At 41.3% G+C, this 27,020-nt stretch overlaps 1 protein-coding gene across 1 annotated transcript in view; it reads left to right on the forward strand.

The window, feature by feature from the left end:
• The first annotated feature begins 5,261 nt into the window (after positions 1–5,261).
• Positions 5,262–27,020, forward strand: part of LOC117404238 (potassium voltage-gated channel subfamily D member 1-like) — a 59,826-nt gene continuing 38,067 nt past the window's right edge. The window contains exons 1-2 of the mRNA XM_034007040.3: positions 5,262–5,396; positions 6,641–9,023. Of these exons, the coding sequence (XP_033862931.3) occupies positions 7,909–9,023 (1,115 nt within the window). The 5' untranslated portion in view covers positions 5,262–5,396; positions 6,641–7,908. The remainder of the gene's footprint in view (positions 5,397–6,640; positions 9,024–27,020) is intronic.

Genomic DNA, 27,020 nt, shown 5'->3' on the forward strand with positions numbered 1-27,020 from the left:
TATATATGTTTTAAAGCATTGTTTGCAATGTTAGCAAGCACACAGACATACTCTGCACCAGCGGTGCTCAACTCTGACCCTCGAGATCCATTCCAGTCCTGATCTTTATTCCAACCAGGTCCTGAATTAGATCATTGCTTCTTGGCAGATTCAATTAACTACATTAGAACCTGCTTGGAGTGAAAACCTGGACTGGATTAGATTTCGAGGGACATTCACTGTCGCACACACACAGAGGTGTATTTCAGTTTAGCCGCACATTTTATGCACATAAATTAAAAAATACTGATTCCCGAAAGCCCTAGTGGGAGAATTTAATTAGAAAATAAATGATTATCTTTGAACCTCTCCTGCATCTCTCTTATTTTTCAGCTCTGTTGCCTTGTCTCTGCAACGCTCTCTCAGTCTCTTCATCTTTTTTTAATCGCTAAATTATTGATACAGTCAATGCAGTCAGGACCACCAACCACAGAGCGGCCTTTCATTTCATCTTGCAGAGGTGGCGACGTCTCGTTCTCTTTAACCTGCATGTTTAACTCCTTACAACTATTTAGGGCTTGAATTTTTCAGTTTTTATTTGCCAAATCTCGACCTCCCTTTTAAATGTTTTTTTTATTTTTTTTATTTAGTCGTCGCCAATTATTTTTACCCCGGTTTTCACCCCAATTTAGCATGCCCAATTATTATCTGTATCCCCGGCTCACTGCTCGCAACCCCCCCCCGCCGACTCGGGAAACGGAGGCTGGAACACGCGTCCTCCGAAACGTGCTCCTTCCAAGCCGTCATTTTTCGCACTGCAGATCCACAGCAATGCCACCAGACCTATAGTGCCGGAGGACAACACAGATCTGGCGGCTCCGCTGAAGAGCCACAGGCGCCCTATCGGCCACAGGGGTCGCTGATGCGCGGTGAGCCGTGGATTCCCCTGCCGACCTAAGCCCTCCCTACCCGGGCAGCGCTCAGCCAATTGTGCGCCGCCCCCTAGGAACTCTCGGTCACTGTCAGCTGTGACATGGATTCGAACCTGCGATCTCCAGGCTATAGGGCACATCCTGCGAGGAGCGCCTTTGCGCCACTCGGGAGCCCCTCCTTTTAAATGTTAATTAGTACTTATTAAGCTCTGTCTGCATCCTAATAAAGAGATTATTTACAAACCGGATTTAAGATAATTGTTTTATTTGCTAGGAGATTTTAAATGATGGACTTGATCTCGGTGTACACTCTGTGCCAGGTATTTTATGCTGAATAGAAAATCTGTCAGGACAAATCTGTTAAATGAGTGAAAATAACTAAAGCACGAGGATAAACTAGACAGCTGCAATTAGGATCAGCAATAAGCAATTGACGTCATTTGTGAAACAGAATCAGGCTCTCTCAAGACATGAAGGTAAAAACAAGTGACATTGTTTTGCAATTAACAGCTTTTTCTGAGTTGGCTCAAAATAAGTTTAAATGGACATCATGTGATTAAAAACACAACCTGAAAAGTTTAAGCCTTGATTTCATATTTAAACGGTGGACCAGATATTTACAGGGCTATTTTCAGACACCTCAAGCAATGATTGACGTTGCGCAGTCATGTGACTTTATTTATTTATTTATTTCAGATTTCACAAGCTTTAGGATAATGGTTCAGATCTGATATACAGCTGATTCTCTCCAAGTCCAGTTTGACTTATTGGTACACATATTGTAACCCTCAATTTTTGATGGACTTGATCCATCAAAAATTGGGCAGCAGTGTGGAGTAGTGGTCAGGGCTCTGGGCTCTTGACTGGAGGGTCGTGGGTTCAATCCCCGGTCGAGGACACTGCTGTTGTACCCTTGAGCAAGGTACTTTACCTAGATTGCTCCAGTAAAAACCCAACTGTATAAATGGGTAATTGTATGTAAAAATAATGTGATATCTTGTAACAATTGTAAGTCGCCCTGGATAAGGGCGTCCTAAGAAATAAATAATAATAATAATTTAATGCAGCCATTTCAATGTCAAACCAATGAATTTCAATAGCAGATCACAAAGGGGATTATTGCTATTATATGCATAAATACATTAACTGCATTCCATATGAAAAAAAAGTTAAGTGCTGTTACATCAAACAAGTCCTAATTTAAGCAATCCGACGACACATCACCTATTTCTGATTTTTTCCCCAATTCATTCTCTGTACGATTTTTTAAAATGACTTTTTATTAAAAAAAAAAAATAATAATAAAAAAATTCCAAGCAGCGAAAATGTCGGCAAGTTTTGAAATCCCCAGAGAATTGTTAATTGGACACCATGAAACAAAAACACAGTAAGTAGATATACGTCTTCAAAGTGGTGGTATCCATATATTATTTAAAAAAAAAAAAAAAAAATTACAACTGGGGCTCACGTGAATTACTTTAGGTTAGAATTGCATCTTGAGTTTCTGGTGAATTAATTATAAATCATTGCTCTTGTGGTTTATGGTGTCAGAATTCTTTTTTGGTACGCACCAACATTGATCACAAAAACAAACCCAATTTGGAACCCATTATTAAATGTTTAGCGTGTACGACACGCGGTTAATTCGTTTACCGACCCCCCCACCCCCTTCCTCCTTGCAGACTTGGAATGATTCCGCTAAAGACCCCCTGTAGAAATCGATTAGTATTTAAAGCAGTAAGTTGCCATCTTCATGCAAAAATGAATTAACCATTTGCTGTGCATGGATAGCCTTCTTTTTAGCCTGTCTGCTTGTGATTTGTTTGCATCAATTGTTTATTTTCTAAATCTAAACGAGTCAAGGACCAGCAGGGACCAGTAGCTATCGTATTATTATTATCGTATTATTACGAGTCAAGGGCAGCAGTGTGGAGTAGTGGTTAGGGCTCTGGACTCTTGACCGGAGGGTCGTGGGTTCAATCCCAGGTGGGGGACACTGCTGCTGTACCCTTGAGCAAGATACTTTACCTAGATTGCTCCAGTAAAAACCCAACTGTATAAATGGGTAATTGTATGTAAAAATAATGTGATATTGTAAGTCGCCCTGGATAAGGGTGTCTGCTAAGAAATTAATATTATTATTATTATTATTATTATTATTATTATTATTATTATTATTATTGTCAATTTGAGGAAGGTGGGGAACCATATTAACGTTGCACAGGCTTTAAGTACACAGGGCTTCACAATGGACTTGCAACGCTAATATGCTTCCCCTATACTTCTCCACAATCCTGGAATAATTAGTAAGCACCACAAATACAAGAAGATATTGAACGTGGAGCAAGACTTCTAGTCAGAACGTTTAGCATGCATTCAGTTTCTTTTGGTGTTTCTATTGAAGACGCTGAGAAAGACTTCCAGTCAAAACATTTGTCCTTAAATTTTATAAAGTTTAGTTTTTCTATAGAAATCAAACGTATAGGAGAGGCAGGTGATGCGTTTTTAATCTGATGGACTTGCGTAACACAACTTTGTACAAATTCACTGCCATCGACTATGCAGCCTACTAGGCATTGATTGTTGCCTAGTATTGTTTCCCCCTTCTCCTGCAAAACCGTCCCACAAGTATTGAGAACCTCTGGGTTGTTATATGTTATTAGACTGATCATTAAAAGCTGTTATTGTTGCACAGAAATATATACGTCATCCACCATATTTCGCCTGTGGTTTATTTATAGCTTGGTATTGAATTCCATCGCATGTAACCAGCTATTCTCCCTCTCCCTCTCCCTCTCCCTCTCCCTCTCCCTCTGTCTTCTGCCTGGTTGAGAGAGGCTTCCGATTGATCTAAAATAATCCTCTCAGTGCAGAAAACAGATGCAACTTGAATAGAGAAGCAGGGATAGGATTCTTCCCAACGAAAATAAAAATGTAAAGAATTTACTTGTGAGGGTTTTTTTTTGTTTGTTTCATATGATTGAAAAATAAACGTAGATATTTATAAAACTGAAATCAGGAATAACAAACTGGGTTTTATTTACAAAAACAGACTTTGAAAAAGTATTGGGTGGGTGGGGGGAGAGGAGCGTTTCCTCCATTCTTGAATTAACTCTTGGTTTCTTTTTTGGGGAAGGAGACTAAAAAACATATTAATGTTACAAAATGAAATATGTAACTTAGTAGTTGGGTTCTCCCTTTATAAAATGATTACAGTTTTTTTTCCTCTTTCAAATAATAGGATTTAATTCTGTAATAAGCACTTGAAAATATGGCCCTGTTCTTCAAACTAAAACAGCAAACCTTTTTCTGGATATGCAAACAAGGTTTAAATTATTTTTTTAAAAAAAATAGTATATTATATATATATATATATAAATACAGTAAACACTGTTGCTACTGTCGTGCTGACGAGAGGTAAGAAAATGATTCACACATCCTTAGCTGGCACTTCTATCAAAAGTCCTGACATAAATCTGCTTTCTTAGAAAGAAAAGAACACAGGATTTCAAATCACAGAATTTTTTGACCCTTCGGGTTTTCAAAGATGGAAACTCTCCGAGTCGTTCTACCTTGCTCGACCTCTCTAGAGAGGTGGATTGATTTTGGATTCGAGAGAGTAGCTGGATGCTTGAAGGATGCTGCGCCAGTGTCCGATAATAGCTTGATTTTCAGACCAACAGCCACTGACCAAACAGTGGTTTCTGTGCCCTTGTGTTGCCTTTTGTGATGTCATAGTCACGTCTTTAACTGAGTGATTGTGCCTCCTTTTGTGATGTCATAGTCACGTCTTTAACTGAGTGATTGTGCCTCCTTTTGTGATGTCATTGTCACCTTTTCATTTGAGAAACGGGGGTATTGACAACAAAGTCTGCTCCCTCCAGTCCAGGGCAGGCTTGAAGCATGGAGACTGAACTGCTCCCTCCCTCCCTCCCTCCCTCACCCCCCTAAGAGAAAGGGTGCTCCCTCCAGTCCAGGGCAGACTTGAGGCATGGAGACTGCCTGTGCTATCCCTCCTAATGTGGATAAATAGAAACGGCTTGTCTTTTTATTTTTAATTACTCAAGAGTCTGTTTCATGAGAACCAGCATTAAAAATGGAAGAATAATACTTGCTTATGATAAAACAAGAGCAGCAACAGCAGTACTTTTTTACGAAAGTACAGTAATGCAGCTCTCTCCTCCCTTGATCATTCAAACAGTAAATATTTAAAAACATATCCTTTTTTTACACGCTTGCTTCTGTCTTGCGGGATGATGTCTAGAGAGAGAGAGAGAGAGAGAGAGAGAGAGAGAGAGGGGGAGAGAGAGAGAGATGCACGATCAGAGTGAATTTGCAGAACTCCTCCACACTAGGCAATGATATAAATGCAGCAAGGCTTGGGGCTGCTGCAGGCTCACTGTATGCCTTTTTTTTAATTTCTTTTATTTTCCCTCCTTGGATGTCCACTCCCTCGCTGATCTCCACCTCAACCTGTTTGTCAAGGTAACTAGGAAAAAAAAAAAAAAAAATCAGAAAAAATTATAAAGAAAAATAACAGGGCTAGGTTTCTGCAGTGCTGTTGTCTGTACAGGTTAATACATATAGATTTATCCATGCATGCTTTAGTTAGTGGCTTGGCATTGCTTAAGGGAGACAGGCTCTGTCTGTGTGCTTTGGAGAAATTGATCTCTTACATTCAACAACAGCCTTTGATTACAGTGCTTGCTGCTTTAATGCAGGGGCGTGTGAGAATTTGACAGTAAGCTCCAGTTGCTTTTTATTTTAGTGTGATCACCCAACTTAAAAAAGGATTTTTGTTTTTCTTCTTGAAATGGGATTATATCTACCAGGCACCACTTGGGCTGTAGCATTCTCAGTTTCGTTCTCAGCCAGGGTAGAAATGTTATAGGATTTTAAATGTGTTGTTTTTAAAACATACCTGTGCAATTATATCGGGTTTGCATCTGTCTTGTGTGTTTTTTTTTAAAAAGCCAACGGTTTGGTAAGCGTAATGGGTTTCTAGTAAATTCAGCATGTGCATATTAATCTGCTGTTGAATGCGATGAATGGTACCGTAGCATATACTGTGAAAAAAAATTCTGATATCTGGACTGCACTGTCTTAAATATTATTTACCTACAGTATAGCTTGCTTCACATACTGTGTAAAATATATCTAATTCACATTGGGAGTTTGCTTTTAAGATAAAACATATCATATATAAGTGTGTGTGTAATTATATATATATATATATATATATATATATATATATATATATATATATATATATATATATATATATATATATAAATTAACTTGTTTTAGAATAACAGAAGCATGTGTTGTAATTTCACAATACTGAAGACAATTAACAATATATGAAATACATGAAAAAACATTTTGTTTTGTTTTTCTTTTTGATTTAGACATTTGTCTAAAAACTATATGTAGCGAAAGCAATATTAATAATACTTGCAATAAGCAGCATTCAACATATTTCAATGCCGATACATACAGACGTTGCTGAACAGAACCATGTGTACCCACTCATAATTATAAACATTTGAATAATGTACATTTCATTCATTAATTTGGGCTGAGTGCAATTGTGTTTTCCCGCAGATCATTTTAAACTTTTTCTACTGTGAGTTATGCTTGTCATGTGTAGCCATAGAAGAACCTCACCCAACCTTGTGAAAGCTGTACAGTGCTGAAGTGACGGTTCTGTGTGTGCACATTTTTGACAGGCATGCTGAGGGTTGATCGGAGAGGAATCCGCGACGCCTGAACTACCAGCTCATGCATTAACTAGAGACGTCACGCTTGTGTGGAAGAGCCGAGAGAGAGAAGGAGCGACAGAGAGAGGAGAGAGAGAGAGGGACACCCACACAATCAAGGCTGGAGAGAGAGAGAGATTGATATAGAGAGAGAGAGAGAGAAAGAAGGAGCGACGGAGAGAGGAGAGAGAGAGAGAGGGACACCCACACAATCAATGCTGGAGAGAGAGAGAGATTGATAGAGAGAGAGAGAGAGAGAGAGAGAGAGAAAGAAGGAGCGACGGAGAGAGGAGAGAGAGAGGGACACCCACACAATCAAGGCTGGAGAGAGAGAGAGATTGATAGAGAGAGAGAGAGAGAGAGAAAGAAGGAGCGACGGAGAGAGGAGAGAGAGAGGGACACCCACACAATCAATGCTGGAGAGAGAGAGGTGGACAATTGTCTATCTTGCAACTTCTGAAGTCTTCCCGTCAGTTGAATGTGAATCCAGTATCTGTAGCAGCGCACCAGTCTTTGGAGAGGGTGGAGAAGGAGAGCAAGAGAGAGAAAACTAATCGCCCAAGAATATCACTTTTTAAAAGTTTTTACAATTTTTTTCTTTTTTAAAAACTTTTTTTTAGTAAGGCTTTGTGTACTGAAATTTTATTTTCATTTCTTAAAGCCATAAAACAAAACCCCCGGCAACATTTGAGCAGATTAAATGAATTGCTTCGGGAACTGTAAAGAGACTGCTTTCGATGACCGCTTGCTCTCATGAATGATAATAAGGTTCCGGTACCGAGCTTTAGCTAAAAGAATTCCCAAAGTTTTTCCCTGGATTTTTTCCAGTTTGATTTTACTTGAGCCATGGAAAGAAAGGTGTTGACAATAATCCCCTTTTGCTTGTTTTGAGTCCTTCCTTAACTTCTTGGCTTTAAAAATAAACTAAAAAAAAAAAATTAACAGAGGACAAAAACGTGGTAAACCAAAAAGACTTGATGTTTAGATCCCAGAGGTTCTTTTCCTTTTGCATCTCAAAGGTCCCTGGGAAACAAACCCCCTTCCCCTCCCCTCCCTTTCCCACCTCTTCAGTCCCCATTTTCTCTTCCCCCTGGATCTCTCCCCAAACAACCAACAACCGTTGCCCATCAACCAAGACTGTTTCCTATGCTGTAAGAAAGCCCGGCTAGAGAAGAAATCCCTTAAAATCAGGACCCCTTCCTGTCCTCTAAACCCAGCTTCAGAAGAAATTCACTAAAATGGCAGCTGGCGTGGCAACATGGCTGCCCTTCGCTCGGGCAGCAGCCGTGGGTTGGCTCCCGCTGGCCAAGAAATCCATGCCCAAGCCCCCGGGCGACAAGAAGAGCCGCCACGACGAGATCCTCATCATCAACGTGAGCGGGAATCGCTTCCAGACCTGGAAAAACACTCTGGACCGCTACCCCGACACCCTCCTGGGCAGCTCGGAAAAAGAGTTCTTCTTCAACGAGGAGACCCAGGAATACTTCTTCGACCGGGACCCGGAGATGTTCCGCCACATCCTGAACTTCTACCGCACGGGCAAGCTCCACTACCCCCGGCACGAATGCATCCAGGCCTTCGACGAGGAGCTGGCCTTTTACGGGATAATCCCGGAGATCATCGGCGACTGCTGCATGGAGGAGTACCGGGACCGCAAGAAGGAAAACCAGGAACGGTTGGAGGAGGACACGGAAGCAGAAATGGCGACGGAAACCCCTCTCCCGCCGGACAGCACTCTCAGGGAGCAGCTCTGGAGGGCCTTCGAGAACCCCCACACCAGCACCATGGCCCTGGTTTTCTACTACGTGACTGGCTTCTTCATCGCCGTCTCGGTCACCGCCAACGTGGTCGAGACCGTCCCCTGCAGGGCCCCCAAGGGGATGCTGAAGGACCTGCCCTGCGGGGAGAAGTTCTCCCTGGCCTTCTTCTGCTTGGACACGGCCTGCGTGATGATCTTCACCTTCGAGTACCTGATGAGGTTCTTCGCCGCTCCGAGCCGCGGCAAATTCATGCGCTCGGTGATGAGCGTCATCGACGTGGTCGCCATCATGCCCTACTACATCGGCCTGGTCATGCCCGAGAACGAGGACGTCAGCGGAGCCTTCGTCACGCTCCGAGTCTTCCGGGTCTTCCGGATCTTCAAGTTCTCCCGGCATTCCCAGGGGCTGCGGATCCTGGGGTACACCCTGAAGAGCTGTGCCTCCGAGCTCGGGTTCCTGCTCTTCTCGCTCACCATGGCCATCATCATATTCGCCACCGTCATGTTCTACGCAGAGAAGGGAACCAAGGATACCAACTTCACCAGCATCCCCGCATCTTTCTGGTACACCATCGTCACCATGACCACGCTGGGGTAAGTGCCACCCCGTTCTTTATTCCTATTAAAGCAAAGCCAACGCTCTCAAAGCTAAAAATTGAATTAGCCAGGTTATTTACAGGAACGTGCTTTACACTAAATGTCAATGATTATACAGCAAATGCTCAAGATCAGGAGTAACTTTGGTATTTTCTTTGTTCTTTATTTATTTATTTATTTTCACAATTGCTGTTGACTGCTACTGTAAGTCTAGAGAGAGAGAGAGATTTCCTCTTTCGATGAAGTTGTGAAGGAATAAGACTCCCATTGCACACTAGTTTGATCCACTCCTGGTTTTAAGTTAAGGACGACACACCTGAGCTTGTTTCCTATACGCTGTGGCTAATCAAAACCTGGAATGGGTGAAACTGCTATGCATTAGGAGTCTTAATTCCATCCTTGGACCGCTCAGCTGTGTTGTCTAGACTATAGAGAAATAGAAGATGCAAAGAGGTAATGTTAACATGCAAGAAAAAGACTTGGGTATTATACTTGGTTATTTGACATTACCATTGTGCTCAGTGACTCTTGAGACCCCATGTTTTGCTAAAGAGATAAACTCAATCTGACGAATATGTAACAGTGATGCCTGTCGATAAGAGGTTAATCTATATAGTTGAACCTGTCTCAGTTGGTACACAGGCTGGTCTCATGAGTAGACATTACCATAGCGGGCTGAACCTGTCACTCTTATGGTATAGTACAGTCTGAACATTAAGTTTAGATCCCGCACCCAACCCCACCTCTTAAATCGAATTATGCTACTGATTTTATGAAGTCTATTATTATTATTATTATTATTATTATTATTATTATTATTATTATTATTATTTAAATGATCAGGATCCAGGAGTTTGAGCAGGGTTAGAAACTCACACTAGCCCTGCTGCTGCTGCTGCTGCTGCACCCAGTCCTGGGGTTCAGAGCTCCCCTCAATGAAGTCTAGTATTATTATTATTAATATTGAAATGAGGCTGTGTGGTCCAGTGGTTAAAGAAAAGGGCTTGTAACCAGGACCCGGTTCAAATCCCACCTCAGCCACTGACTCATTGTGAGACCCTGAGCAAGTCACTTAACCTCCTTGTGCTCCGTCTTTCGGGTGAGACGTAATTGTAAGTGACTCTGCAGCTGATGCATATTTCACACACCCTAGTCTCTGTAGGTCGCCTTGGGTAAAGGCATCTGCTAAATAATCAAATAATAATAATAATAATAATAATAATAATAATAATAATAATAATAATAATAATAATAATAATCAGGAGCCAGGAGTTTGAGCAGGGTTAGAAACTCACACTAGCCCTGCTGCTGCTGCTGCTGCACCCAGTCCTGGGGTTCAGAGCTCCCCTCAATGAAGTCTAGTATTATTATTATTATTAATATTGAAATGATCAGGAGCCAGGAGTTTGAGCAGGGTTACAAACTCACACTAGCCCTGCTGCTGCTGCTGCTGCACCCAGTCCTGGGGTTCAGAGCTCCCCTCAATGAAGTCTAGTATTATTATTATTATTAATATTGAAATGATCAGGAGCCAGGAGTTTGAGCAGGGTTAGAAACTCACACTAGCCCTTCTGCTGCTGCTGCTGCTGCTGCACCCAGTCCTGGGGTTCAGAACTCTGCTTGTTTAGGTATGTTGTTGAAATGATCAGGCGCCAGAAGTCTGAACAATCAAGCCCCTGATAAATAAACTATGAACTGATTGCATTTTATTTCACAGAATGAATAGGTCTCATCTGAGTCTGTAGGTTTTAATAATAGGAGTTATTCATGCAGATAGGAACAATTTATTGTACATCAAACTCCTGAATCCTGATCATTTACATAATATACTTAATTGAAGGTAGTTCTGAAACCCAGGACAGGGTGCAGGGCTCGTGTGGGTCAGAGGGCAAATGACTATTAATTTCGAATAGGTGAGCTACAAATTGTCAAAGGTCTGGATATGAATAAATCATGTATTTGATGTGTGGTTCTCTGTTTGTGAACATGCTGTTTGTCTGTATTTTAAACCTGCTTGGAATGTTGTTAAATATTTAATAACGTTAATATTTAATAACGTTAATATTTATTAACGTTCTAAAATGTCATGTATATGTTAATGGATTGCAACCGCATCTGTGCTTCTCCCCATCTGAAACCACACGCTTCATGATCACGTGACGTGAGATTATTCCAAGGTCCACTGTTGAGTGACTCCCTAGTGTGATTCCAAGTATCGTGGAGCACCTCAAAATGCTGTGTATATCTCATTTAAAACATCAGCTGAACTGTACAACTACAGTAAACAGGGCAGCGGTGTGGAGTAGTGGTTAGGGCTCTGGACTCTTGACCGGAGGGTCGTGGGTTCAATCCCCAGTGGGGGACACTGCTGTTGTACCCTTGAGCAAGGTACTTCACCTAGATTGCTCCAGTAAAAACCCAACTGTATAAATGGGTAATTGTATGTAAAAATAATGTGATATCTGTATAATGTGAAATAATGTATAATGTGATATCTTGTAACAATTGTAAGTCGCCCTGGATAAGGGCGTCTGCTAAGAAATAAATAATAATAATAATAAACAGCAGATCATTTCAAATAAATAAGTGTCCTGAACGACATCTCCAGGCTTCAGGCTGCAATGAATTTAATCAATCATGAGTCATTGCACTGCATTTGTGTGAGCAAACTTCCCCAACACGCCCCAGCACATACCCAACACGTCTGTGCTGAACTGATTCAGAGGGGGAGAGTAAAGCATTCAGACTGATTAGGAGGCAGGTTAGAGACTAGTTTTTTTTATTATTATTATTATTTGTATGCTTGTACCTGCCGAAATGCATTGGAGATCCTGTTGTCGAGAAATATATGCAGGAAACTGTTTTTTTTTTTTTTTTGGTTTGTTGCAAGGGAGGGGGCAGTGCAAGTCGTACTCTCCACATGCTGTGAAATTTTCACAATGTCGTTTGTAGAGCAAATAGTGTACATTGATTGATGTCGTTAGGGTTTAATTTGGAGCCGGCTGCTGTGCTTTATAGCAATCTACTCAACAGCGTTAGCATTTATAATATAGCCAGAAGATCAATATGTTTGGTTGCTGTCGTTCTGCTGTCTAAGTTGCTTTCAAAAATACCAAGATCTAATAATATAATATAATAGAAGTGTTGCTAGTCATCTGTCCACTCTCACTCTGGTGCCTACCTTGTGTAATGCTTTTTTCTGACACACAGAACCGCCCCCCCCCCACCCCATTTTCATTCTCCACACCCCCGCACACCGTCTCTGAGTACCAGAGTGCTTTGCTCGTAGTTCTAAAGTGCACAAAATCTTTTTAAAATGACCCTCATTGTAACACAAGACTTGTCACAACAAACTCCCCTTCCGGCTACCGGTGACATTGATGTAATGAGGAGAGAATGCCTAATATCATGTAAAATACCTTTTACACACAAAAAAAACATCAGAGCTTCAGGAAGCTGGCTCTTCGCTGAGAAGGTGTCTCAGAGGAGACACGACCTGAACAATACGCTGCAGATAAGAAATTTCTGGGCACGTCTGAGAAATGTTTGGTTGCGTCTGAGAGATATTTGACTACACATAAAAACTTTTTGTCTACTTTTTGAGAAATGTTTTGTCTACATTTTAAAAACTTTTGGCTACATTTCAAAATTGTTTGGTCTACTTTTGAGAAATCTTTGTCTACATTTAGAAATGTTTGGATACATTTTGAGAAACGTTTAGTTATATTTTAGAAATGTTTAGTTTATATTTTGAAAATGTTTGGTCTACTTTTGAGAAATGTTTGGTGTACTTTTGAGAACGCATTGCCGACGTTTGATGTGTGAACAAGGCTGTTTGTTGATACCTTTTTAGTAGGATCAGCTAAAATATGTATAGAAACGTATTCGCTAGCTTTCAAGACCACAAAAGCTACGTTGGAAAAATCTTTGGCCAAACAGATAAGAATTCTTCTGTCACTGTTGAGAAATTCATAGCCTCAGATATACACACACGATGCAATTACATATCTACGGCATTAAAGAATACTACGAATTTTTGTAACCAATCAAAAAAGCCCTCCTTTCGAGATGTTTTTACACTTTATTTTGAGTGACATAAATAAGTTTTTAAGTAATATGCAATCAACCATTTGCTGAAGTTTAGACCACATGTTAATAAACAGTCAACAGTCAGTAGATACACCATGCGTGTGTGTATCTATCATTAGACAGCCATTGGAGCTCATATTTCAGATGTATGTTGAGTATGTTTTTGAGACTTGGAAGTTTCCTGCTCCAGTAAAAAAACAAACGAAAAAAAAACAACACAGACTGCTATGTAAAGCGACTATACCCTATTAAGGCGATCATGGTTGTGAATGGCTATCGTGTGGTTAAAAAGTGCATTATTTAGATAGTGTGGCTAGCTTCTACCATAATATCAGCAATGCTACATAGCAGTCTTTCTAGTCTTTATTACGACCCAACGTATGTGCTTCCTTCTGAGAATGTGCAGTCCATAACCCCTTGAATGAACTGCAAGTGTTTCTCCAGCCCTATATCCAGCTGATGAATTATTGGCCACCGCGGAAACAAGAGATCATTAGCCAGCAGAAGAGAAATCGCAATGCCGAGGCTGGCTACTCACTGTTGGTAAATTGCTTCCTCCTGTTGGTAAACTGCTGAGTTTTGCCGCAAACTTGCTGATGGATCACTGACTTCGGCAACACTGATAGCTCTGACGGACCCCTGGGGTAATTCCATTGACTCGGAAATGCAACAGTACAGAAAAAAATGAAAGCGCTGGGCTGCAGTGTGGAAGGCAGCGGGTTTGAGGAGCTCAGTGGTTAGATAAAGAAAGCGCTGGGTTGCAGTATGGAAGGCAGCGGGTTTGAGGAGCTCAGTGGTTAGATAAAGAAAGCGCTGGGCTGCAGTGTGGAAGGCAGCGGGTTTGAGGAGCTCAGTGGTTAGATAAAGAAAGCGCTGGGCTGCAGTGTGGAAGGCAGCGGGTTTGAGGAGCTCAGTGGTTAGATAAAGAAAGCGCTGGGCTGCAGTGTGGAAGGCAGCGGGTTTGAGGAGCTCAGTGGTTAGATAAAGAAAGCGCTGGGCTGCAGTGTGGAAGGCAGCGGGTTTGAGGAGCTCAGTGGTTAGATAAAGAAAGCGCTGGGCTGCAGTGTGGAAGGCAGCGGGTTTGAGGAGCTCAGTGGTTAGATAAAGAAAGCGCTGGGCTGCAGTGTGGAAGGCAGCGGGTTTGAGGAGCTCAGTGGTTAGATAAAGAAAGCGCTGGGCTGCAGTGTGGAAGGCAGTGAGGTTTGAGGAGCTCAGTGGTTAGATAAAGAAAGCGCTGGGCTGCAGTGTGGAAGGCAGTGAGGTTTGAGGAGCTCAGTGGTTAGATAAAGAAAGCGCTGGGCTGCAGTGTGGAAGGCAGTGAGGTTTGAGGAGCTCCGTGGTTAGATAAAGAAAGCTCTGGGTTGCAGTGTGGAAGGCAGCGGGTTTGAGGAGCTCCGTGGTTAGATAAAGAAAGCTCTGGGCTGCAGTGTGGAAGGCAGCGGGTTTGAGGAGCTCAGTGGTTAGAGAAAGAAAGAAAGAAAGCAGTGGGCTGCAGTGTGGAAGGCAGTGGTTAGAGAGAGAGAGTTAGAGATGAAGCATTTGACACTACAAGACTATTGCTGGCTGCATCTGTTAGACCCTGGAAGTTAGCGTTGGTAACCACAAACTAATGTTTGCAATTGGGTGCCTAGTTAGGTGGCTTCCTGTTTTAAATTGCAGGGAAAACAAAACAAAATGACCTTCTTTGGGTGATCTCGCGTGTTCGAGTGTGGTCGAACGGCTAAATGTTTTGTAATTTCACTTCTTTACAGGTGTGGTTTTGTTAGTGTGCAAAATCAACTGTCCGGCGCTGATGTAAAAGGGTAAGCTGGTAAAACTGGATGCAGCTGGAGTCTTGCTTGCAACCTAGAAAACAGATTCTCTACACCTGCAGGACTTACAAGCTTCATAGAAAGCAAAATGATTTAAACAGGAGATTTTACGGCACTCTGAGTTCTTAACAGTCCATTCACTGCAGTTTTATCACAATGAACAAGGGACAAGAAAACTTCACTTTGAGGTTCACTGGCTCGCTTTCACTGCGAGAGACCTGAACCACGTGACTCCATGTACACTAGGCCAGTTCGGGCTTTTCAACTCACACCCCAGTGCATTCTGGGAAGTGTAGTCCTGCTGTGAAAGGTACCTGAGTTGGGTAAAACGTACCAGAATGCATTGAATAACTTGGACTGTCCCAAACTGTTCAAGTGTTCATGGAGTTGTATGGTAACCTTAGCCTAGGCCATAACATTGCACAGGCATGCATTTATGGGGAGAGATACTTAAAATCATTTTAATGTTGTAATTTCATATACAGTAAGAGCCTAAAGGAACTAATCAAAGTAATGGGAATACTAAACACAATGAATGTAAGCTCCCTTTGAGAAATACTTCCAGTTCAAAAGTCACTTTATAATTCGAAATGGACTGTGTGTGTGTGTAGGGTTGAAAAAAAAAAACAGCACCTCTGATCAGAAAAGTTAAAAGTTTTTAAAATCTCTTTTAGAAATCCTATACTCGCCCAGAAAAGAAACATTGATAATATTACTACTCAATTTATGATCCTGGCATTTCGTGTCCTGGGAAGTTTCCCACTGAATTCCCGGGACGCCTTCCTCAAAACCGGGACAATCCAGGGAAAACGGGGACAGGTGGCAATCACTCCATTTCCTTTTTGCCTGTGACTTGGGAATACAATGCAGGTAGCTGCCGTCAGCTTGCTAAAAATAATCCGGTCTCCCTGCGTCGGACAGCCGCTTGCTGGGGTCCTTCTGTTTCTGAGGCCTGACCTATTTACTGGCTGCTTGGGAAGCTGTCTTCCAGGGGAGACTGAGCTGCTCAGCGGACAGTTTGCCTGCAGGAAGACGGGTAAAGGCTTTGAGAGGCGACACACGTTCTCACATGTCTTTGTAAACACCTGCAGCGCCTGTCCTTCTCAACACAGAGCCTGCATCACCCCGCAGTCGTGCTTGGTTTCACCTTGGTGTCTCTTTACTGCGTGCCTGCAGCTGTCCAGTCTTTTTAGGCAAACAGAACCGTACCGATTTACAGATAGTAATTAAAGAGCCGTACAATGTGATTTGTTTTTTAATTATTATTATTATTATTATTATTATTATTATTATTATTATTATTATTATTATTATTATTTGTTTCTTAGCAGACACCCTTATACAGGGCTACTTACAGTCGTAAACAAAAATACATTTCAGGAATCACAGTACAAGTATTAATACAATTAAGAGCAAGTTAATATGCTTTACCATACCTCTGTGGGCTTTACAATGCTTCCCTATGCTTTACCAGACCTCTCTGTGCTTTACAATGCTTCCCTATGCTTTACCAGACCTCTCTGTGCTTTACAATGCTTCCCTATGCTTTAGCAGACCTCTCTGTGCTTTACAATGCTTCCCTATGCTTTACCACACCTCTCTGTGCTTTACAATGCTTTCCTATGCTTTACCAGACCTCTCTGTGCTTTACAATGCTTCCCTATGCTTTACCAGACCTCTCTGTGCTTTACAATGCTTCCCTATGCTTTACCAGATCTCTCTGTGCTTTACAATGCTTCCCTATGCTTTACCAGACCTCTCTGTGCTTTACAATGCTTCCCTATGCTTTACCAGACCTCTCTGTGCTTTACAATGCTTCCCTATGCTTTACCAGACCTCTCTGTGCTTTACAATGCTGCCCTATGCTTTACCAGACCTCTCTGTGCTTTACAGTGCTTCCCTATGCTTTACCACACCTCTCTGTGCTTTACAATGCTTCCCTATGCTTTACCACACCTCTCTGTGCTTTACAGTGCTTCCCTATGCTTTACCACACCTCTCTGTGCTTTACAATGCATAGCTGAGCTTAACCATGCTTTCACTGTGCCGTATTACACTTTCTTATGATTTCACTAGAGGCAGCTTGCTTAATAATCTTTTTAAACTAGATAAGAGTCTTGAATTGGATACTGCACTTCTAAATCAAAACCGCTATACTGTGGATCTCAGTGAGCCAAATATGGCTCCAGAGCTATCCCTGGGATGTTCTGTACTAAATCTCAAGGCTTGCAGTTGACATTCATTATAGCAATAATTCCTGAGTCATTCTGACCTGTGTGTGTGTTGATTTAGGCTTGTGCTGGGTCAGGCTGGTGAAGGAAAACCACATGATTTTTTATATATATATGACTCGTTTTTTCCTCCCTCCTGTTTTGAAAACAGTTCAATAAGATGAACAAGCTTAGTACAAGTGAAACAGCCTTGAATTCAGTTCCTGCGTTGTTTGTTTCCAATCTTACACAGTTAGCAGGTAACTTTGCAGTAAATGACTTTGTGACTGTAGCTTCTCAATCAATCAATCAATCAATCAAAACCTTTATTGATCCAGATGAGTCAATTGAGAACAAATGGTCATTCATAATGACGAGCCGACAAGAAGCTCACACCACCCCAGCAAACAACATCAAACACAATAAATAAGGAGTAAATCAATCATTAAACACAAAACCTTTTTTTTTTCTTCTTTGAAATTGCCGAGAGAGTGGTTAGGGCTCTGGACTCTTGACCGGAGGGTCGTGGGTTCAATCCCAGGTGGGGGGACACTGCTGCTGTACCCTTGAGCAAGGTTTGTGATGGTGGTCCACTATGAAAGGCGCTATATAAAATAAATATTGATTGATTGATTGATTGATTGTGATTGATTGACTGAAGCAAAATGAGTTCATTCTGTAGGGTGATGCAACACTTCTGGCCAACACTTCTGGAAATGACCGTCAACAAATATTGAAAAACGACATGAATTGACCTACGCTGTTCACTTACTGAACTATTGCGCAAGGCGGTCAGCTATATTTGACAAACAGAAAGACTTACTGGGAAATAAAAGACAGCTACTGAAAAAGGTCCTGAAATCTAAATCAACGCTGCAGTACTGTGGGCATTATGATAGATATAAGTTGTTCTGCCAGACTTATTTTCTCCTGGACTCCTTTTAAAGCTACCCTTAGTCATTTCTAGTCTTTATTTATTCTAATATGTGATTCATCGGAGTGTGTGGTGCTACTGCTGCAGAGTCTTCTCTTCTGTGCACTTGAGTAATCAGGACCCAGATCTTGTTTACATTCCTTTGAGCAGCACCCCCCCCCCCCCCCTGCCCCCCCACAGAAGAGTCCCACAGTAAAAGCACAGCAAAGTGTAATACAGCACATTGAAAGCATAGGGAAGCATTGTAAAGCACAGAGAGGTCTGGTAAAGCATAGGGAAGCATTGTAAAGCACAGAGAGGTCTGGTAAAGCATAGGGAAGCATTGTAAAGCACAGAGAGGTCTGGTAAAGCATTGGGAAGCATTGTGAAGCACAGAGAGGTATGGTAAAGCATAAAAAACCCTGGTAAACTAACCCTTATAAATGTTTACCGTGGCAAAACCACAGCAAAGGGTAATACAGTACAACTAAAGCATAGTAAATAATTTTCCCTTTAACTAGCTAATACCTAATACGGAGAAGTCTTCTGAAAATCAATGCTATAATTAAACAGCATACTAATGAATTTCAGGGCTCATTTCCCTGGAGGCTGGAGTTTATTATTCCAAACTGTTACTTCTGTAGAAATGAAATGCATTGTATTTATATCTATATTTTAAATTGTCACTCTGACCTTGAATAGTTGAGCTTGTATCTCACACAGTGCTTTAGACTTTATTTTTCATAATTTAATTATTATTATTATTATTTAGCAGACGCCTTTATCCAAGGCGACTTACAGAGACTAGCGTGTGTGAACTATGCATCAGCTGCGAGTCACTTACAACTACGTCTCACCCGAAAGACGGAGCACAAGGAGGTGAAGTGACTTGCTCAGGGTCACACAATGAGTCAGTGGCTGAGGTGGGATTTGAACCGGGGACCTCCTAGTTACAAGCCCTTTTCTTTAACCACTGGACCACACAGCCTGACTTATATTTTCACAAAGAGCTTTGTGATAACTCTGTTGTAAAAGCAAACTGCTGATGTATGCCGTCATTAGCTATATTCTTGCAAACCTTGTAATGAGACTTTTGCAACAAGTCTTGCAAACTTTCCAGTGCTTCAAGTTGATAATAATTTTTAAAATGTTATTTTTACGAGAATCCTCTGTGCTTCTGTTTCAGTGACCTAAGCACTGGTTTGGTGCCAAACTTGTGAGAGAGCCCTTTTGTTTAGCTATTAAAATACAAGAGAAAGGGGCTGATGTCTCAAACAGACCGCTGAGGGTTTAAAATGATGCCTATCCTGTATCTGTCTTTCTTAAAGCTGGGATAATACTTTGTATAAATACTCAGTTAGGTATAAACTTGGTTCCTGTGCATTTTAAGCGCATTTTAGGAGAGTTTGTGGGGTTTTATTTAAAGGTTGTGTATCATGGTTGTTCGATACAGTACCCTGTGAGTAGTCTATACACTTGTGTGCTTTACACCCTGGGTTCATGGTTACAGGTGTACTTTCAATTATCTGAATCTATATTATAGACTCACAGGATGTATGTATATGGCAGAATATCAACGAGGCTGAAAGCTGATGTCTGTTTACGTGCAGTGAGTGCCGCAAGAACCCACACTGCACTGTACATCTATACAGCTTTATTATAGATACACAAGTGCACAACCCAGCTATGTTTGTCATCTAACCATTACCAGCTTTTATTTAGTCCACTGTCAATTTCATTGTAAAAGAGGGAAAAGGTGGAGGGAGAGAATATGTTAGTTTCTCTTGAAGACACTGAGAAAGCCTTCTAGTGGAAACGCTTGTCATTGAATTGATTAAGTTTCTTTGTGTTTCTATCGAGGACATTGAGCAGAAACATTTCTCATTGAATTAAGTTTCTTTCAGTGTTTCTTATTTAGCTCTATTGAGTGTTTATTAGTTATGGAGAATATTTTCTTCTAAAAATATATATATATATATTTTTCCCCCTCTTTCAACCTATTGGGAGTTTTTAGTTTCTGTAGCTTGGAGTTAGGCATTATCAATCAATGTGATGGGCATACATGTAGTTCCTCCAGTGAGGCAGGAATACCAGTGTGTGCGTGTGTGCGTGTGTGCGTGTGTGCGTGTGTGCGTGTGTGCGTGTGTGCGTGCTTCTTGCACAGGGCTGGAATACGTATTGATTTTTTCTCAGCGTCTCCGAGTGAAAAGCTGCCTCCTGTAATATGTTCACTGACTCTCAAGCCAAAGCTTGAGGGTGGGGGGGTTAACCCGTAACAAATGCTGCAGTAAACACACGCTCTGCCTCCCTGTCAATAAATTAAAAAAAATAATAAAATATTTACTCCAACTCTATTGAGTGTGTATTAGTTATGGAGAATATATATATTTTTTTATATACCAGATCTCATTTTAAAATCTAATATAACTATATTTTGTGGCTTTTTAACTGCAAGTGCCTCCAACCCCTTATAAAAGTTCCTCCATAGTAAAAGCACAGCAAAGTGTAATAAAGTACAGTGAATGGTAAAGCATAGGGAAGCATTGTAAAGCACAGAGAGGTGTGGTAAAGCATAGGGAAGCATTGTAAAGCACAGAGAGGTGTGGTAAAGCATAGGGAAGCATTGTAAAGCACAGAGAGGTGTGGTAAAGCATAGGGAAGCATTGTAAAGCACAGAGAGGTCTGGTAAAGCATAGGGAAGCATTGTAAAGCACAGAGAGGTATGGTAAAGCATAGGGAAGCATTGTAAAGCACAGAGAGGTCTGGTAAAGCATAGGGAAGCATTGTAAAGCACAGAGAGGTGTGGTAAAGCATAAGCAAGCATTGTAAAGCACAGAGAGGTCTGGTAAAGCATAGGGAAGCATTGTAAAGCACAGAGAGGTCTGGTAAAGCATAGGGAAGCATTGTAAAGCACAGAGAGGTCTGGTAAAGCATAGGGAAGCATTGTGAAGCACAGAGAGGTCTGGTAAAGCATAGGGAAGCATTGTAAAGCACAGAGAGGCGTGGTAAAGCATAGGGAAGCATTGTAAAGCACAGAGAAGTCTGATAAAGCATAGGGAAGCATTGTAAAGCACAGAGAGGTCTGGTAAAGCATATTACATATATATATATATATATATATATATATATATATATATATATATATATATATATATATATATATATATATATATATATGGTAAACTAACCCTTATAATAGTTTCCCATAGTAAAAGCACAGTGCATGCATGGTAAAGCACATGTCACACTATGGTAAATGCATCTTAGCCATGGGAAAACTGCAAACAAGTACCATGTTGAGCCTTTCGAAGGGAGAGGCCACTGCAGACATAGGACATTCCAAGGAGACTCCAAACCTCTGATTTAATGGAAAACTGTCCCGCTGCGGAGTCACTGAATAGATCAAGTGTTACCGAAACGAAAACACAGTTTTATTAGCAGCCGAGAAGAAGCAGGAAGCAGCATTTTGCAAGACTCTTTTCAAATTTTATTTTGCTTAATTGCAGGGGATGGAAATAGCACTACAGTACCCACCGAAGGTCAAGCAAATCATTGGACAGCTGATCTCCAAAAACATTTTTAAAAATCCGGTTTCCTCTATATCCAATTACTGGATCATGAGGGACTGCATATTTTTGGGGTATATCTAGCGTTTTTGCTGTAACACTTCAGGTGGGTAACATGAGTGGAATAACATGAATAACTGTGGAGTAACCTTCCAGGGCTAGTTTTGAATGTGTCTTTTCTTCCTTGCAGTCCAGTCCAGTGCTGTGCTGCTGAAATTCAGGGCGGAGCTGCGTGTTCGTTTAGTTCAAACAATACCTCCACCGATTTACAACAACTTTTGTAATTTCAGATTTCTGTTGCTGTTTTTCATTTGGATTCCTATTTACTTGAGTTTAGTTGCTGATCAGCCTGTGTCAGAGATCGGTATTTTAGTAAATGCAGTGCTGATCTATAACTCCTTTGAAACCAGGGAACTTATTCCTAAAAAACTGGTAAAGACTTGAGAATGAAGTGAGCCCGAAATCAGAAAGATATGAGCCTGTTCAGTCTCCGTGCCTCAAGTCTGCCCTGGACTGGAGGGAGCACCCTTTCTCTTAGGGGGGTGAGGGAGGGAGGGAGGGAGGGAGCAGTTCAGTCTCTGTGCCTCAAGCCTGCCCTGGACTGGAGGGAGCACCCTTTCTTTTAGGGGGGTGAGGGAGGGAGGGAGGGAGCAGTTCAGTCTCTGTGCCTCAAGTCTGCCCTGGACTGGAGGGAGCGCCCTTTCTCTTAGGGAGGGAGGGAGCAGTTCAGTCTCTGTGCCTCAAGTCTGCCCTGGACTGGAGGGAGCATCCTTTCTCTTAGGGAGGGAGGGAGCAGTTCAATCTCCACCTGGTGATTGTAGATTACAGTGAAATGCGTTTCCACGAGACCCAATGTGACCACATTCTATTTGAACTTTATTCATTCATCTGTTATCTCCCCTACCATGCGCTGAACAATAAATCACAATTAAGACAAGACCAGATGGTTCTCTGTATACCCCTACAGGTACATCTTATCTGAAGATGTGGGTTTGATTCCTATTTCGGGGAACAATATAACCCTAAAATGAGGTGCTGTGTACGGAGCTCAAACCTGCCTGGACAAATCACTCAGGATTCATCACCCTGGGAAACAGCAGTTGCTGTCAGTGATGGAGAACAGTGGCATTGTTTATTATCCAGTCCTCTGCCCTGCAGAAGCTTGATACAGCGATCAATAGGTTATCTACATTTGTTAACATTGGAAATACATATCTCAGCCTCTCCTGTGTTAAATGGAAGGGTGTTTCAAATTACCATTGCCCAAAGCCTTGTAGGTCAACAGCATCACAGTCCTGTGGGTCATTCCACTCCTGGTTGAACAGGAGTCTGGGTGGGAGTTTAATTGAAGACTTTGAAGCTTATTCCTTCGAACTCCTTAACCATTACACATGTAAGAGCATATGTAAAGTATGCAAATAGTAAGTTAAAAGTGAAAATAAATATCCAGTCTTAAGAAACCCGTCATGCAAAAACTACCAGCTTCTGGCCAAAAATGTAACAGAATAAAATATGTAGGAGAGGCAGATACAGCATTATATAAAATAATACAGAACATAATAAATACAACATGTACGAATCAATAGTTGCATATACAATACAGGAGAATAAAGGAAAAGAATGGATAAATAGACTCAATACCGCGATGCCTGAAGGAACAGCAGATCATTACAAAGGAATGGATCATTACAATGGAACAGCAGATCATTACATCATTAACTATGCAGTGAATGACATCACAAACACATCATTAGATTTAAATAGAAATAAGCGACTGTGGTTACCATGGCAGCAAAATCCTAGAAAAAACAAGTACCTCCACTGTTTTTTCAAACACACTTTCCCTTGACAAAGGCGTGTTACACATACCGAAACGCTGAGAAGTCGGCTCTTTTGAGCAAAAACTGAATTTAAAAAAAAGCCAGGGAGGGTAATGCTTTCAACACAAGAATGGACAACCATTTATAACTTGGCTCTCTTTAACCAAAACCATAAACGGCATTTGGAGAAAAACAATACAGACCAGACATCTGTTTAGCTTTCTGAGCTTTCACAGAGCACAGAGATGTAATTTATACCCTCCTACTGGACAGCTATGGCCACACATTTTACACCAGCCTATAGCATTAACATAAAGTCGAATGAAACCTGCTGAATGATGTTATGTTAACATATTGAATTACATACCAAGTTTTTGTTGTAACAAAAATCTAACATGAAATACTGTACTACTACCATAGATATCATTGTGTAGTTTCTTTGATTACATGATGAGTAAAAGATTTTGTTCATATCGTTTTTTTTTTTTTATGTCTCATTCCTAAAATTCTAGGTGATGCTAAACTTTTGGCCAAAGCTGTGCACTGCTGCAAATTGGGGGGTTGATAAACTCTGCCTAGATCCGCAGTCAGTCCCCCCAGTTAAGTATATTATTAAAATGATATGGCAGCAGGAGTATGAACAGTCAGGTCCCTGTTTAATACACAGTTCCTCTCCGGCCGCTGCTTGAACAGATCCTAACAGTGTATTTTATTTCAAAAAGTTTAAATGGTGCAAAGAAGCTTGTAGTGAAGGGATATTTAATTGCTATCTGGAGTTTTTTGAGAGAAATTTTGCATATCATAAAAAAAATACACGGATCAAGAGAATTTTGAAATAGAAGAGATGTGGAGAGTGTAGGAGAGTTTTTTCATTTTACATCCCCCCCCCCCCCCCCCCCCCCACCGACAAACTGCTGAGACATTTCAGAGAGGCTGCTGGGAGAAATAAAGTAAACCGGTCTGTACTGTAACTGAGAGGGCAGTCCTGTAGCTTTGCTGTACTGTAAAGTGGTTAGGGCTCTGGACTCTTGACCGGAGGGTCGTGGGTTCAATCCCAGGTGGGGGGGACACTGCTGCTGTACCCTTGAGCGAGGTACTTTACCTAGATTGCTCCAGTAAAAAAACCCAACTGTATAATTGGGCAATTGTATGTAAAAAATAATGTAATTGTATGTAAAAAATAATGTGATATCTTGTAAAAATTGTAAGTTGTCCTGGATAAGGGCGTCTGCTAAGAAATTAAATTAATAATAATAATAATAATAATAATAATAATAATAATAAAACACAAGCAAAGAGCCAAAAGAATAGGGTATCAATGATACATATTGCTGGTGCGATCTGATAGATACTATACACTGTATGAACTATTACCATTGACATGCTCAGTAAAATAACTTGAACTGGATAAGCTTTTAAATGCCTTGGCGGTTCCCTGGCATCCTTAGTGTTAAGTTTGTAAAGATGAAATCTTCAACTGCATTCTCCCCTAGCAATCCCAAACAGGAGCCATGCAGCATCCTTTCTTGATTCCTTTTATCAAGGAGATTAGATTTGTACCATCGGGTGACGGTCACTTAGAGACTGCGTCGGGTGGAACTGCTGACGCTGCAATCTCGGTCAGCCATCACTCTTATTTACAGACCAGCTAACGAGGGGAGAAATTAAACTGACAAAAAACAGGATGTCGGCTTCTACTGTTAATAACTGCACTGCGTGAGAGAGACTGACAAGAGACAGAAACTGAGGCCCTGTATTAACACAACTGGGTTCGAGAACCAAACTCAAAACCTGAACCTAGCCCAACAGGGTCCAGAGTGCATTGATGCAACTGGGTTAGCTGAACCAAAACCAGGTTGCGTGTTGTTGTTGAAACAGACTGCATTGTGGGCTAGTGGAGGACAGTATCCCAGCAACCCTGGCATTCCAGAGGATGCCCTAACCAAGCTCGACTGAAACTACCGCGCCTGGAAGTGAACTGCAGACATGAGGTGACATTACAAATTTTGCGTTTTTCAAAAAAAGAAAAAAACTGGGATCAAACCTGATAATGAATGTGTAAAGAAGGAAGGCTGTTATTTAGAACGCAAGAAATAGAGGAGGCCATTTGGTCCGTAAGTGGTTCCAAGTCTCATAAGCATGTCAAGTCTGGTCTTTAAAGGAACCCAATGATTCATCATCAACAACATGGTTAGGTAAAGAAGTGTCTCCTAACGTCTGTCCTAAGTCTGTCTCCACTTAATTGTCCTCCTGTCCAGGTCTCTGTGCTAAGCGTGTGTTTTGTCAACCCTTTAAACCCTGGAAAGGCTTCAATCAAACCCTCGAGGCTAAATGAATTAAACTCCCTCAATCTATCTTCATAGCTAATCCTTATTGGAAAACGCCAGAGGGTTCAGACGTGGAGTTTTTACAGATGTATGCAGGGGTATTTGTTCTGGTTCGTTCCACAGCGCAAAGGGTTAATGACGCAGTGTGCAGCGTCCGACCAACAAATATATAATCAATGACGGTTCTGTTGAAAAAGACACTGCAGTGGAAATTGTTGCACAGAACAGGAGCCGCTTACGGGATTGTAAGGCGTTTGTCCAAAACACACAGCACAGGGCTCGGCAGTGCCTCGTGTGTGAATGCCAGAAGCCAGTTGCTTCTGGCATTCAGCTGGGGATTTGGTAGGCAAAGACAGTAAACAAGTCAATGCAAGCATCTCAATACAGGAACAAGGAATTCCAATCCACGCTCCTGCAGATTCTATAAAGCATTCCACTAATAAGCGATTTTTATATGAACAAAAAAAAAATAATAACTTTCTAATTATCCCATCTAGGAAATAGCTGAAGGTACAGTTTCTGCAGAACTATGTGAGTGACCAAGAGGAAGAGAAGAGGAATCTGTCTAAGTGAAGCCATGCTTTAACATTCATTTTTAATTTTATTATTTATTTTTAAGGAAATACTAAAAAAATATATATGTACTAAAATAAACCAGATCTCTTTCAGTGAGGTGTAGTAAAAGCTCCTTGATGGCCATGGAGATGCAGTGATGTGTTTCCTAATCCTCTATTCAGTGACGACCTGTCACTGCTGTTCTACACTTATCTATAGATATACTGTGTCAAGGTACACTGCAGAGCAATGCATGTATTGGTCCACTATGAAAGGCGCTATAAAAAACAAAGATTGAATGAATAGCCGAGCGTTTTTTTTGCCTGTGTCTCTTTTCTATTCAGAGCAATGCTATGGTTAAATTAACTATGGTCTGACTTTCTGTTGGTTTTCAACATAGACTGGGTTACAAATGCGTAAAGTGGCAGGTGTAACTGACAGTTTCGATTCTGTCTTGTCCCATCAGTGCGGTGAGATGAGGTTAAAAGGTCTAAACCCAGCCTGGCTCTTTTTGCACAGCGGTTAAGAAGCTCGCTTGCAGTGCGCGGGGGTCTTTGGTTCACGCCCAGCCTCCGTCCTGTTACACAGGGCATGCAGGCTCCTCCTAAGTTTTTAGCTAATCAAGATTAAATCGATTTAAAGACCTGTTTGTCTGGCAAGGCATTTTTAAATCTCTGTTTTCTATTACTATTCAATGTAATAA

Source organism: Acipenser ruthenus, chromosome 56, assembly GCF_902713425.1.
Source record: "Acipenser ruthenus chromosome 56, fAciRut3.2 maternal haplotype, whole genome shotgun sequence".
NCBI classification, from domain to species: Eukaryota; Metazoa; Chordata; class Actinopteri; order Acipenseriformes; family Acipenseridae; genus Acipenser; species Acipenser ruthenus.